At 36.5% G+C, this 15,849-nt stretch overlaps 1 protein-coding gene across 1 annotated transcript in view; it reads right to left on the bottom strand.

The window, feature by feature from the left end:
* The window catches only part of LOC140168579 (ankyrin repeat and BTB/POZ domain-containing protein 2-like), a 70,249-nt gene that overhangs the window by 12,716 nt on the left and 41,684 nt on the right, over positions 1 to 15,849 (bottom strand). Inside the window, 10 exon segments of the mRNA XM_072191980.1 lie at positions 185 to 380; positions 847 to 976; positions 5,438 to 5,512; positions 5,515 to 5,632; positions 9,635 to 9,724; positions 11,002 to 11,167; positions 12,978 to 13,074; positions 13,077 to 13,129; positions 14,640 to 14,782; positions 14,785 to 14,831. Coding sequence (XP_072048081.1) covers positions 185 to 380; positions 847 to 976; positions 5,438 to 5,512; positions 5,515 to 5,632; positions 9,635 to 9,724; positions 11,002 to 11,167; positions 12,978 to 13,074; positions 13,077 to 13,129; positions 14,640 to 14,782; positions 14,785 to 14,831 — 1,115 coding nt within the window.

The following is a 15,849-nucleotide window of genomic DNA, read 5'->3' as shown; positions in this document are numbered from 1 at the left end:
ACAACAATAACTAAAAGGTCCTTATCATAAAGAAAATTTCACCAAAGTGATTTTGGAGCAGTAATAAATAACGAGGTTTGGGGCAAAAGGGAATTTCTTAATGAATTATTCTACATTTTTATGAACAAAAATCCTCTGTTTGGTGCATCAAGATCCCAGACCAAGTAAAAACACAAATTCCTACCTCTAAAGCTTGTGCCATCTTATTCTTTGTACTCTTTCTGCTGCTGTTACTCTTGCCGCTACTATTGCTCTTGATTGACATAGTGTCGGTGGTGGATTGTGTGTCATCGGCGCCCTCTGCCAGGATCTCTTCCAAAGAAAGAATATCTGACTGCTTCACACATCTTGGCTGCTCTAGGAGCTTCCTCAGAACATTTCTGTAATTGAATGAGGTATATCGGATTGTATCACATATTCAAATTCTTAAAGAAAAACCTATATTTTTCCTCAATACATGTAGTTTTAACAATTTTGAGGTCATACCTATGATCTTTTAGATCGGACAATACTACTACATCCTCTGCAGTTAGGAATTGTCAATATATATTCTGTTGTTGTATCTCTACCCAGTTTCTCCAACAGGAAAACAAAACTGTGAAACTAGTTAGTAACAATATTCTTCGTTCAGTTTTGTTAGAACAAGAGTACTCAACGTTATTTGTTCGAGGGCCATTAATGGCCAAACATATTTCAAGCATATCTATGCTTGAGGGCCAAATTCACCAGTTTCTTGCCTTTTCCTCACATTTTAGAATGGGTCAAGGACCAAGTAGCAGTTGTTGGGCTGGATTTGGTCCATGGGCCTCTTGAGACCCCCCCCCCCTTACAGTCTTTATTTCTTACCTGTGTCCATGTGATGCAGCCAAAGCGAATGAGTTGCCATGTCCTTTACTTGAGAAGCCATTCTTCTGTACAGTGGTTAAGTAGGGATCTGCACCTTTGGCTAACAGCAGGGCTACCAACTCATAGTGACCTGAAATGATATGCAAGAAATCGGTAACTAAATGCTGTACTTTCCTTCTATTCTTTACAAAATCGCTCAATTTAGAGCACTGTTTTCTCCTTGTCATTTTAGTTCCTGTAGCATTTTATACATTTCTTACACTTAATACAAACATCTTGGGGTGATGGCTTGAGTAGGATTCTGATCAGGAGCATGCCCAGAAACCTTTAACTGAGAGGGAGCACCTGAGTGGATGAAATCTGCCCAAAATAGGCAAATATTTCATGACATTGGTGTAAACCCTGAGTCGCCCCAAAGCCACTGCCCCTGGGCATGCACTTGCCTTGACAGATGAATCAGTTCACAATCATCACCAATCACTTTAACATAATCAGAAAAGGTGTTATTTAATATCTCCTAATGACAAAGAAATATGTAATGAAAAGGTGCCATTTTTTATGAAAAGTCACTGATTTGGACGAGTCATTGTTCAATCTGATTATATTCCTCACACTTCCCCTTTGGTTGAACTTGTTATGTTTCCGATCCAATTCCTGTTTATTGTGTTGTCAACTCCATGTACAGTGTAAGTTAATTGTCTTTCTTCAAAGGCCTATTCTAATCGGTAGATGACAAAGCTGTCAACCTCATTTCATGATTCACTTCATTTAATATTAGTTGTCAAAATAATATCCATTTTCCATGGAGATGGGTCACAGTCAATTTAAAACTTTTTTTCCTTTCATTTTTGAAATCAAGAAGTTCCAACACCCAATTGATGTTCATTGTGAATTTATATTGTTACATTATGAAAAATTCTATGCATATCTGCCAATTTATTTGCCTATGATGTGGCAAAAAACCAAAACAAAACAACAAATCCCAAGCCTAATCCTTTAAAATGGTTTATGTCCAGAGGTGCGTATATTAAATGTCAAGCTTGTATAGTCCGCTTTCAACAAGAATTTGTGTAAATTATATACGTATGAACATAATAATCTTTGATGTAACTGTCAAAGGAGGCTGGTCAGATTTCATATGCTAGTGCCACCAAATAGTTAAATTTGCCATGGTGTTTCATGCTGATATTTCAATCCATTTTTAGGGGCGTAGCACAAGCCATTCAATGGAGGGGCACTATTAAAGCCTGATTGAAGGGACACCATGCAGAATTTTTTTGGAAATTTTCAGTGAGATTTTTCAAAATTGTCATTTTGATTGGGAAGGCATTAGCCATCATGCCCCTATGACGCTGCCCCACTGTCCATTTTGAGATGAGCGCCAACATGAATGTTCTATAGGGTCAATGTATAGATGATAAATGCGATTAATGATGAGTACATCTACTTTAGACAGATTTTGGTTTACAAAATCCAAACAACTTTCAGCCCTAATTGCAGGGTCAGTGAGAAAAACCGAGGGCTTTCCAATTATGATGGAGCCAAAGTGACCGATCATCCTTCTTCAATTTGACCAAAGATACAGTGCCAGTATCTATATATTTATCTTCAATATAGGGTAATTACGCTGACCCACAAAGAAAATAATCAAACTACAGTATCTGACCAATCATTTTGCAATTTTCCCACCCTTGATAGTTTACATAACTCAGACTTGTATAGTATTATACAAAAAAATCATAATCCTTTCTTGTTACAATAATGGGTGTATCATTTTTTCCTTGTAAAGTTTGCTTGCACAAAACCCTAGTATAAACAGAAAAGGTCAGACTTTGACAGATTGAGAAGTATTCTATACAATGAAGTAAAGTGTCCAATGCTTTTGACCTGAAAATAAAATATAAACATCAAAGTGCCCAATTTAAAATTTCCTTTTTGTTAGAGGTCATATTAATTCATCAATGCTTATATGACTTCCTTTTGAAATACTTATAGGACCTTCGGCATGAAATTTCAGTCCAAAGGATGCAAATTATGGTGTTTTTCATATTTTTCTTGAAAAACTTTTCTAATTTTAATATAGCTCACAGAAAGATGTGGAAGAACAAAATGTAATGCATGTGTATATGTGTTTTTTGCTGTCAAACGCGGATGTTTTTGTGTAACTTGATATTTCAACCGTGGAGTGGACATTACAGCAACCGGGGACCGTCCCCATTTAGCTTAAATGTGTAATTGACTGCAAACAGCCGAAAAATGTATATGGTTGCCTCTATATCTACATGTGTGTTGCAAACAACATAAAAATGCATGTACAAGACTATGACTTGCTTGCTGATTGATGACGGGTCATGTCTTAGTCCGATAATAAAAGGTCTGATGACTTTGTGGATGCAAGATTCTCAGTTTGATAGGAAAAGGTTCCTTGTTTGTAGGTCTTTACATGTAGTTGTGTGTTGTGTGAGGGGTGTGTGTGTGTATGTGTGAGATGGGGGGGGTGTGGTGTGCACCCCTGTGTGTGTATGCAGGTAACATTATATATATAGCTGCAGTTGTATGTCAGGATATCATACCGGGGTACATAATTTACCCCACTTGAAAATTGCATCTTTTTCATGTTGACTTCTTTGTGAGCCAAATTCTTGTTTAAAATAAACTTCTGCAAACATTCATGTCACTTTTAGGATATTACCCCTGTCATATTGCATGTCTTACAACTGGTGTCATATGATATACATAACTTTGTCTGACATTCACTTGGCTATACATTAAATCATAATGTATGTGCACAGAATTCTTGCCAAAAGAATTAATCATGTACCCCTAAAAACAATTTTAGCATAACATTTTGGCATAAGATTTTTTCAAAGAACGATACAACCTTCATGTCAAGTTACAATAAGAGTGATAAAAATCTACGTCAATTCCAAGCAAACGGCACGCATCACTGCTGTATTGGGTATATTATTTTGATGAAATATTTCCCCTAAAATCGGAAACTCATTATTAAGTCAGGAATGTGTCAGAGATAACCTGCACTTGGGAATCGCACGAGGGACTTTGATGCATCCACTCCAAAACATAGCCTCATATTCTATTACAAAGTTGAATCACCCCTAGTCCCTATACAGTTCTGATATTGACCTTTTCTTGTTTTGGGGAATGAGTTTTGATACCAAAAGCACACTATGTTGATGCACAAGTTCATGGAGACTCACAGGTTTATGAACTCTTATCTCTGGTGATGAGCATGTCAAATGTTGGCAATATCCAATATTGTAGATTTAAATGAAATCATTTTTGTCAGGATGTACCTGAAGTTGACACATGACAAAATCATCAAAATATGCGATGGGGAATAAATTTGTATGGTGCGAATCACTTCCAACTTCTAAGATTCAATATCTCTATCTGTGGCATTTACTATAAACATAAATACATGGGCTGTGATAATAATATGATATCTTACACTTCCCACAATGCATTTCTTCCATTTTCTATACCAATTTGCTATCTAATGCAACATGGGTTGATAGTGACAACAAGTACTTCTCTGACTTTTATATACAAGCAAGATGATGTCCCCTAAGAGTCCACAATGTGAAAAAGTCCTGCACTGGCCTCACTTCAGAGTTTCATGACCAAACTGGATTCAACCATGAAATAAAAGCCCCTTTGAATGAGTACAAAAATACTTAGTATTGGCTTGGAGTTTGTTCTTCTAGAATCTGGAAAGAGCCTACAGGAACATATCATCAAGAGCAAAATGTGGAGTCAACGTACATTTAAACTTCCACATTGAGGTTGCCCAGGGTTGTATCCTGTTGTATTGTTTTCAGTTGGCTTGAACCCAAACATCTGGCATGCAACCACGCATGCCATCCATCATGTCATCCATCTGATCTTCATGCAGATACTGTCACTCACTAGTTCTATTAACAAGCAAAACCCACCCACATCTCAGAATATCTGACATGCAATCGCCTCACAATTCACCCCCTTCCAGAAAAACCTCATTTGTCAAGTACAGTACCAGCAACAGGAAAGTTGTAGAGAAGTATCAACAAACCCACACATCTTGGGATAACTTGTATGCACAGGATAGCCCACCTGACAACTCTCACCGCCTTCCGAAAATACCCTTTGTTAAGTACACCAGCAAGAGGTATGTTGTAGAGGAGTAGAAAACCACCTGTGTCTTGGGATGTCTTGTATGCACTCACCCACAACTTGCTCCTCCCAAAACAACCCCCTCAATTACCAGTAACATGTATACATTATTTTTGTGTAGTTATCACCAACCCACCCATGTATGTCTTGGAATATCTTGTATGCACCTACCAACAACTTGCCCCCCCCCCCAATTACCTGCAGCATATACATATTACTGATGATTTTGTGTGTAGTTACCATCAAACCCACCTGTCTGTGATATCTTGCATGTAACCAACCCACACTTCGCCCAGTTCAAAAAATTCTGTCTTCTAGTAGTAGTAGTAGTATAGGCAGCAAATGCAAGTTTGTGTTTGCGTGCATGCAATTGCACACACCCACCTCGCACTTCCCCACCCAAACCACCCATGTCCATTACCTGCAGCAGACGCCAATTGTAGTGGAGTTTGTGTGTAGTTATCACCACTGGTCCCAACCGATCCTTCAACGTTAATCCCGCCTCCAGCAACAAGCCTACGACTGATACGTGTCCGTGAATGACAGCAAACGACAGAGCTGTCCAGTGCCTGATGGCCGGGTGAACGCACGGATGCTTCTGATGATTGCTGGGAACCTGTTGAGTGAACCAAAACATTGAAATATTATAAAAATATTATGAAAATATTTATTAACAAGCGCTACTATCAGATGCGGGTTGATTTATTGGCGACATATTGACTACGCCTCTCATCCTGAAATGGACAGACAACCTGTGTTGTTGTTGTTCTACAGTTTCAAAGAAGAGTTCATTATTGAGATTTCATGCATTATTATGTATCTATTTTTTCTTCCTTTGAGAGCCATGCATGTCATGTATGACACATTCTTTGTCCAACACAATAGTCTGACGGCCTTCATCGTTACACTGTCATTAACACAATCCAAAAATCCACTTAACCGACACGTAAACAATTAAGCCTGTAAACGATCCATGTATATTGATTATTGCCTGTCTGTTTTTAAGTAGCCAACTACTTAACCCCCTGAGCACTACCTGCCGATCTAACATTGCCTCTGATTGGTCAATTACATTATATCTTTACTTTAATCACCAATCAGAATGGAGCTTCGCAAATAATTCACCCGCATTTTTATGTGTGGTAAAATTATTCTAACAATGTTGCTGATTGGTCCAATCGACAATGAAAACTTCTTTTTGGCAAATCAGCAGGTAGTTCTCATGGGGTTAAAGAAATAAATGTTTGATCTACTATTACAAATTAAATCGGGGAATACCATGACTTTTCACTTCGTAACACACTGTACTCTTAGCACATGGTTAATGTACTTTCAGACATTAATTCATTATCCTAACAAGCTGCCATGTTCATGTACTCATGTAGGCCTATCCTGGCATTCAAACTCAACTGTCTCTTTAGTGAATATGTTGAACTAATAATGTAAATTGTAGCTATTGCGTATCATGTAATAACGAGAGCTTTATGTAAACTTTCTACATCCGTACATAATCATACCGTATTCATAATTAAATTACAGGCGACACAGATGTACTTTTTCGCATTCTTATCTTTGCTACTTTCATGCCTCTAGGTCAGGCTACTTAACACATACTTTACTTATTGTGTTCCCAGAGGGTTCAGTATTACATTCAAAGTTTGGCCAAAACTTCCACAAAAGGAAACAAAGGCTAAGCTTTAAATACATTGTAATAATGTTATTAGAGTTTTAGCAGCGCAGGTTTTGATTTTGCACGGCATGCATGTGTCATCGCCTGGGGTTGGTTTAGATAAGTCCATTTTTAGCATGTTGCCAATCTATAGGGACCGCTTTGTCATACCTGGGGTTTTACGCAAAGGAAAAACAGTGTATGTATTCATTTGATGAGAAAGTTGCTTATTAACTCCATGTATGTATATAATTCTGTATTTATTTGTACTTAGCATATGTTTACAATTATTTTCCGTAAGAAGCCAAGAAGTTCATTATAGAAAAAGTTACAGTGGTTTTGACACATACTTCAAAACGATATAAACTAATGTGAAGTTTAATCGTGCACATCCAAATCATGAAACTGAGGCAAGTTCCCCGAAAAAAACATCATAATGTTAGAAACACAATTTGCAGGAAATTTGATTTTGAGCACACCTCACTATAAAACTGGTTTCATAATCCAATAGGGAAAAACATAAGCACGCAAAGTCAAGTAAACTTTAGTGATTTGATAAAATAAAATCAGTTCATTTCAGGCTGAAATTACAGTCAACAGTAAATTGGCTTTAACAGCTTAGGCCGATTTTTAATGATTTCCTGCGTTTTTTAATACTGCCTGCTTTGCTGGACTTCTGGTTTTCATTAAGTGACCAAAAGTAAGACGCATTCAGTACGTATGTTCCTTACGTCAGAAATGATCCAATTTATGAAATCTTATAGGCAGTATATTTCATTTGCTTTCTTTTCATTTGCCTATTTTGAATGTACATAATTCAAATATATTGATACTGGTGCTGGTTGGACAATACAGCATAAATACTGCCCTACTGCATGTATTAATTCACAATGTTATAAGTCTACTTAACTCTCTCCATGCGGGTGTCGCTTGCAGATCACAAGTTTCAATTTGTTTGTAATTCAAAAATTTCATAATTTTCATAACCATATTTGGAATCAGCATGATAAATGCATTACAATGAGTACAATCAAGCCTAGTATTGGTTCAGAAACTCTTGAGATAGCTCTTGATATTTTGAGAAAATATCTCAAAACTTTGACTTTTTATGTTGAAGCTTATGGCCAATATTGGCCAAAGTTTAATCTTATTATTCACACTTTCCTGAGGCATGCATGATGCCACTCTAAGAAATCCAAAAAAGTTAAGAAATTTGTTCCTTTTCTCATTATATTTTCCTCCAATATAAGATACTTATGTAAATGAGTTTCCTGTGCTTTGGGCCAAGATCAGAATAAGTATGACATGATGTGTTCTTACATGGCTACAATAAGTAACCAAATATACTAAGTGATTGTTATGGAGATTTTGAATTAAAAAACGGGATGAAAAACAACCTTAATGCTTTAGGGTGTATATTAATTTTTCTGTAGCTACATTTACAAGTTGAATATTGTCACAACAACAAATTTGAAATCATAATCTGATTATATCCAAACGCCTTAATGCTGTATGGGTTAGTATTTTCTGTGATTTTGGTTTCGGAGGGAAATATGTACATAACCTTATAACTCCATTGAGCTTGAAAAATGCAAATGACCCCATAATGCAGGGGTTTGCAATAGGTGGCCTGCTGACCAGATCCAGCCCTTAAACAACTCAGATATGTACAGTAACTATACTCTCAAAAAAAAGGTGTATTAGGCCCGCAAACACAGATCTTTGTAATAAGTTTTGGCCTCTGTGGCTAACGCAAATATAACCGACAACCCCTGCCATATTGCATGTGAATATTTGGAAGCTCCATGCATCCATCATGGTGTTAACTCTTTACAGAGCCACATTGTATCATGGTATTGGCCCTTTGCATGGATCCACCATCTTGCTTTCTTCTGTCTAACCGCATGTGCAAAAGTGCATTTTTGTGGGGTTTTGTGACAGAATGTTTTTGCAAATCATAAAGTATCTAAAGCATGTGTATGAATGGCCAAGCATGCATGTGAACAGCGTAAGCAATACGCCCTTTGCAAGTGGTACCTTGTTTTGAGATGAACATATGAAGGCTCAATTGCTATGGTGTAGCCTCTACTCTGAAGCAATGGATTTAAAACAGTACACTCAATCTGTTTGTTTCCGATAATGCAAATATGAATTACAGATTTTGTTGAATCAGCTTAAATCTGCAGGTGGGCCTGCTTTTACTTCTTATTTCTCATTATATCGTGCATATTGAAATGGTTTCTATCAGATTATCAATACAATTGCATTTCAATATAAACTTCTCAATCATTGGGACCACCAACTGCTGGGTGTGTTGCAATCCCATAATCCTAATCTCAAACTCCCTTTGGTGTTGTAGGAAGTCCAATCATCATTCTTTTACTTAAGTATCATTACTTAGCTAGGAAATGGCCATGTGATCCCCTGGGCACAAGCATATGCAATGAAATCCTGATTAACAGCAGTTTTTCTATATTTTCCCCTTCTAAAAGTTGCTTAGCGAATCCTCAATTCAGAGATAAATGGAACTTATGACTTGTATTTCACTGATTAATATAAATTGCTTCTTTGTAAGAATACAAATGGTAAAATCCATTTGGCTTCCGAAACAGTAGTATTTGAATGTGATACACGCGCAATCAGTGGTGTATTTGTAGGGCATAGTTACTTCGTGCTGCATTGTGCTATAGGTACACTGCCTTTGGTCGCACGTGTATCACATGCGGACTTTACTGTCTTGAGAAAGCATTATATAGCTATTGCTTGCCTGTACTGCATGTGTTACAAACCGTTAAGGTATCTGCCCCATTTGTGTATTACCCAAAATGTTTGTAACACACGTAAGACGTTCTCGCGTTTACATGATGTAATGAACTATTTTTGCTAGTTCAGGGTGTATTCCCGTTCACCTTATATAAATCTTAGCCTACGCCTTGCAAGCATACTTACAGAGATATCTAATTCAGCATTGTTGTCAAGGAGTATCTGAACCATAGCTTCATCTCCTCTTGCACAGGCAAACATCAGTGGAGTTAAACCCTATTATATACAAACAAACAAACAAACAAACAAAACATCAATTTTCAAAGTCACAGAATATCTGTGAAATCATATTTACTTTTACAATTTTCATATTTCAATTCACATATAAAAGTCGATCAGTATATTAACAAAGAATGAAAAACATAAATTTTGATCTAAAATCGCTATCAAAACTGACACATTTGTCATGAATATCCTTCTGTCAAATTTCCAATAAATATGATAAATTTGTCTTTTACAGTGCCACATTAAACCAAGCAGTTATGATATGTGACTCAAATATATCATATCCTTTAGAAACTTACCCTTCTCTTTAGCTCACACTTCATTACACAGGACATGAAGTCCTTCACAAAATATATTCTTATCTAACACCAATTTGGATTTCAAAAGCAGATTATCACTGACATCATGTAATACATGGAGATATATCCTTCACAATAACATAATAGAACTAATGCTAATTCCCTAAATCTATCAAAAAATACAATTTGTTAGGCACCACCAGCTATGGCAATCACAGCAATCTTCTGTTACTTTGTGTAGCAAAGATTCCAGGCAAACAGCTTAGATACATATATCATGTTATTATTGCCACTAATAAATTAAAGAGAAAGTTTTCAAAAGATTATCCACAGTTTTGCTTCAAAAACCAACAAACGTTGTACGTAATCGTATTACTCTATTCCTAATAGGATAATAATTCAAGGATAGGAGTGTTTGTTTTTTTACAGAATTCTTGACTAAAAGCAATTGCACTTTTGCAATGAGTAATAATTATTATAAATCTGTTATTCAAATTCAAGAACCTACTCATGTGACACAATAACACATTGGTCTTCCTTCCTCGAGTATTTGTCATATTTTGTGTATGGGTCCAAAATGTTAATCTGTGAGAGCTGAACATTCCATAGTAACAAGTTATTGAGGACAAATTACTTGTTCTTTAATGAAGGGGTCTTTGTGAAGGAGGTTGAAGGAATTTTTAGATCATGTGAAGGAGTTGAACTTGAAGGACTCGCCCTCCCCACAACTTCAAGTTGGGCCAGTTTCTCAAAGCATGGCTAGTGGTCAGGCCTCCTAAGCCATCAGGCTTAACACAAATTAGTCCTATATACCAGCGCTTAAAATTTCACATCGTACATCACCTAGAAAGATAACCAATAAAATGGATCCATTTGGTAGGGCTAGCCTCATGGCTTAGGAAGCCTGAGCACTAGCCAAGCTTTGAGAAATTGGACCACAAAGACCAGTGTCTCTTCTGTACCCCATACCTGTTCATTAATTGTGTTGACTCCTTTCTCACCAAACATCTGGATGGCTTGCACCACTAAGTCTGTTCTCCCACAAGCTAACATACGGAAGCCAAGGTCCTGCTGGAAGTTAAGCGCCGATTGCTGGGCATCGAGATGTCTGGATGATGAGATTGAATCATCTGACCTAAATTGTACAAAAATTAACAATATGTGATAAAACACTTGACTTGAAGTAAAAGTGTAAGATTTCAAACAAATTTTGATTGTTTTTTTTCTTCACAAAATAGAATTACAGTTTTTACTATCAATATGGCGTACAATTAATTCCATTTGCAAGCATACACTCAGTATATGCCTGTGACCAAAGGTAGACACCCTTCACAAAAACATTATTTGGAGTTTGAGCAACTAGGCGGTAGGCCTATATTACAGACTGCTATATGATATAGCCATCTGTAATATGAACATATTATAAGAGCAACCTATTGTAATGTTTTGTGGAGGGTGTCTACCTCAAGTGCCTTTCGTCTCTTTCATCACAAACACCCTCGTTATATGCTTATGTGTAAAAGGAGATCAATAAAATCATTGCTTGGTCACAAAAAACCCTCGTTTAGAGGAATATATGGAACTATTTCATTACAGCGTCTAGATCTTCATGTGTCTATCATCAGCGAATCAGTTTGACTGATTAAATCCGGGAATGCCTGTGAGTTATTCAAATCTCAGATGCTGTCACAAATACAGCACCCTGAAGCCTACTATTTTTTTTTTTTTGCATAAATTTGAGTTCATCAATGTACATTACAAATGCGTAAAAATCAGAATTTTTGAATAATTGAGCCTCCTTTTGGGCAAATCTTGCTGTAAAGTTGCTTTTGTGTGAAAAAAGATCAATATAATCATTGATTGGCCCAATAAATGTGGAATTTCAGTATTGAACACTAGTGCAGGTTAGTTAAATAATTGGATATTCACCTCATCAAAATTCTGCAATAAAGTACTTGACTTTATTAAGAGTGGTTTTTGCATGACAAATATCAATATAATTGACCATGCCAATTATTACTGCATATCAGTAATGAGCACTACAGGTAAAGTTATTTGAAAATCAAAATTAAAACACTTGACTTTATCAAGAGTGGTTTTGCATGAAAAATATCAATAAAATTGACCATGCCAATTATTGCTGAATAGGGTCCTCTGGATAATATCATTTGACTTTCACCACGTCTAAATGTAAATTGTAGCAATTAAGACTTTATTTATAGCTTTGTTGAGATATTGTAATTAGTTAAGTTGTCAATGGTTGTTTATTTAATTATTTTAAGTACAGGCAACCATTGACTGTATTTATGCTCTAGTGCTAATAAAACCTTAATGCTTGAGAAGAGATTGAAATAATAATTGGTGGTGCCAATTACTGCTGAATAGCTTTTGTGACTGAGACTTGCTGATAAAATCAGTTTGACTTTCACCACATTGAAACAAAAATTGTTGCAATTAGATTATTTATTTAAACAAATAGCTTCGATGAAATACTGTAATTGCCAAAGCTGTACATGGTTGACACAATTTATTTTAATTAATATTAATTAACTAATTAATAATTGAAGAACCAACCAACGATTGTGTTTATACTTGTAAAACCACCTGACAAATGTAAACTTGTTAATTGATGATAATTGCTGGTCACTGGTCACAGGTTAAATGTAGCAATTGCTAAATAGCAATTCCTCCTACACAAAGGTAATCAGCTAATTATATTGTACATATATCGCTAAATGAATTGAGCTAAAATTATAAATGAGAGTATTTGAAGACATGGGTCAAGGCTGACACTGACTCATCATACTTAACCAAATTTTGTCTACTTTGAATAAACTGAAATTTTGGTAGACAAATTTATTTTCAACATGTTTTGAAATTAAACAATAACCTGTAGGCTCACAAAGTACATTTTAAAACATGATTCATTTACTTTTAAATCTTACCCTAATGATCTGATTGGACAATCTACACCAGGTAGGAGGAGCCTAGCTGCTTGTTTGACGTCATCGCTGTCTACAACATTACTGAAGCGATACTCGAGTGTGCTGTCGCTACTCGAATCCACTCCATCAGAGGCGGTAACACAACAAACGGTCTGCAAAAATGAGATGAAAACATTTGTCACACAGATGTTGAATTCTTGTCAAGGATGATAAAACTTTATGGTAATCGTAGGCGTGTATGTTTTCAGAGAAAGAGATATTATTAGATAAGATGTTTTAGTGATTTTCATCTGGATTATAATAACATCATCATCTTCACCACACCTGCTGAAGACTTCATCCAATCAGATATGCTCCAACAACGATGTATGTTCTGGGCTCGTTATTAACGATAGCCAACTTTCTATGAGATGGATGCAACTAAATGAGCACAACTTCAAATCCTGTACTGTGCTTTTATCTTTGGGTTTTCTCCCCCCCCCCCCCTCCCCCTACCCAACTAAATATCACCTTCCTCTTCCTAGCCCTCCCATAATAAATACCTCCCTCAACTTCCGATACTTCTTTGTTCTCATCCAATTTTTGTACACTGATTTTCAAATCAATCTTATCATTTCTATGACTGATATGTAAACCTTTGTTCATCAATCATCATGTTCATGTTGTATTGTGCAGATCACTATGGCCTGCACCTCTCTATCTGAAAGCCCTTAGCAATTGATACCCCTATACCCATACTGACAAGTGACAGATGGGGGATTGCACTTTTTCATACAACTGTATATATTACCAGAGAAGATGTAATAAAGAGGAGGTTGATCAAGCTATCCTCAAACAAAATATGTGTGAGACCGTTACACTCAAAGTAAATGATGAATCACCCTATTTAGCTGCTTAACAATAGAATACCACAATAGGGTTTGAACCCAGGATGGGTGTGATACACAAGTTGCAGCTAACTGCTTTTAGGGATAGGTCAGTGTGTGCATGTCATCATGCTATACACAGCATGCATGCAGACCCTGTCATCTAGTCATATTTCAGATAAAATATGACTGAAGTTCCATGGCAAATTATAATTTTTGCTACTTGTTGCCACTTTCAGACTCTATTATTTAAGATAAAGAATGTTATCAATTATCAGAATATCTTTATTAGGTTGGCAGGAAATGACAGGAAAATATATAAAATAATAAAATAGAAATGATCAACAATCATCACCTCTCTAAAAAATCCTAAAAATTTCTTCTTTAGAAATTTATATATTTACAAAAAACGGTGGATTTGGGGGGAAATTTTACAGCACTCGATTTCTTTCTTGTATTACCCACATGTGGTATCCCATCCAAGCAGCAGGTCCTTAACACACACGTTTCATACTTTTTAACAAATTCTTTATAGAAACATGGGAAATATTTTCAATTCTGAAGTGAAAATTGGTCAACCATGGGCGGTCACACACATAACATCATAGGATATTTCAAGTGGATGTCTAACTACTTGAGAATAAAGGACTATGAATAGATGCGACAGGATTACCTACGGGATTATCTCAAGGATATAATTCCGTTGACCCTCCTCTTTATTACATCTTCTCTGATATTACCAATCTGAATCAAAATCCCCCTTTCCCCTCCCACCCTCCCTCCCCATCAGTCTTACCTCTCTGGATTGAGTTCCATAGCTGGTGGGTCTACATTAGGGTTATCACTGTACTGAAGCTGAGGGCACTTCATATAGTAGAATAATGAGTGAAGGGCACTTGGACTCCATGTTACACAGGGCTTATGGTTCATGTTGCTAGGGGTTGTTGTCTGCTTTGTTGATAGTGCATAGCTCGGCATACCAAATCACCTAAAATGGAAGAAATGTACAAATTGTAAGTATAAGTTAAGCACATTTGAAACTTTACAAATCATCCTATCTCACACCGGGATCTGACATAACCACTATTTGTACGAATCCAAAAAAAACGTTTAAAACCGTTTAAAACATCACAACCAATTTCATATGGATACAGGGGGTTAAGTTAATTTTTTGAAACCATTGAGGTGATCAAACCTATTCTTCTTAGGTGCTGTTTTTTGTTTACCTTCATTAGTCTTAGTAAAATTTATGACAACAGTGGCGGTGCCACAGAGGCAGAACTCTTTCCCCCACTTTTCCCACCTCCCTCCTGTAAAGCCCAAAATTACGAAAAGGTCCACTTTTTGCAGCAATTTTGCACAAAATTGTTGATTTTGCCCCTCTGAAATTCACTTCCCCGATAAAAATATTCCTAGTGCTGCAACTGTATGACAAATGAATTCAAATGGGTACAACGATAGACTATCAACAGGTTTAATGGTGCATACCATTCTTGAAATAGATGTTATCTGTGCAATATACAATGTAAAGTCACCCATGTGATCCACTTAATAAGCCTAATATTCCACTGATAATGGTTTCATCTCCCATAGCTCATCATCCCCTTGTCTCCATCTGTCTCTTCCACACAACTGTCCTTTGATACCCTCATTTGTAAGCTTTATGATGGTCATTAAATTGATATCATCTCCAGTGTGAACTGCACTTTCTGGTATGTGACAAAGACATGCTAAAATGCTTCTGTACCAATTATTATTCTGTTCCAAATAGGGATACAACCCTGTGGAATTTATAGATACAGGATATAAACATGGCATCATCTACTGGGACGAGACAGTGCTGTTGGAACTGCATGGTGTAGCAAGTCAGAAAACACAAATAATGATGCATAGAATGGCTCCTAAAGCTTATAGAATCACAAAAATGCAACAGCTTCAATGGGATTTGCCCCCTGACCCTCGTGAGGGGCTCTGCTACTTCAAACTCCGATGGGGGTCAAACCCCC

The sequence above is a fragment of the Amphiura filiformis genome, chromosome 13 (genome assembly GCF_039555335.1).
Source record: "Amphiura filiformis chromosome 13, Afil_fr2py, whole genome shotgun sequence".
NCBI lineage: Eukaryota > Metazoa > Echinodermata > Ophiuroidea > Amphilepidida > Amphiuridae > Amphiura > Amphiura filiformis.
The sequence above is the reverse complement of the archived record's forward strand: the minus strand, read 5'-3'. Positions and strand labels throughout refer to the sequence as shown.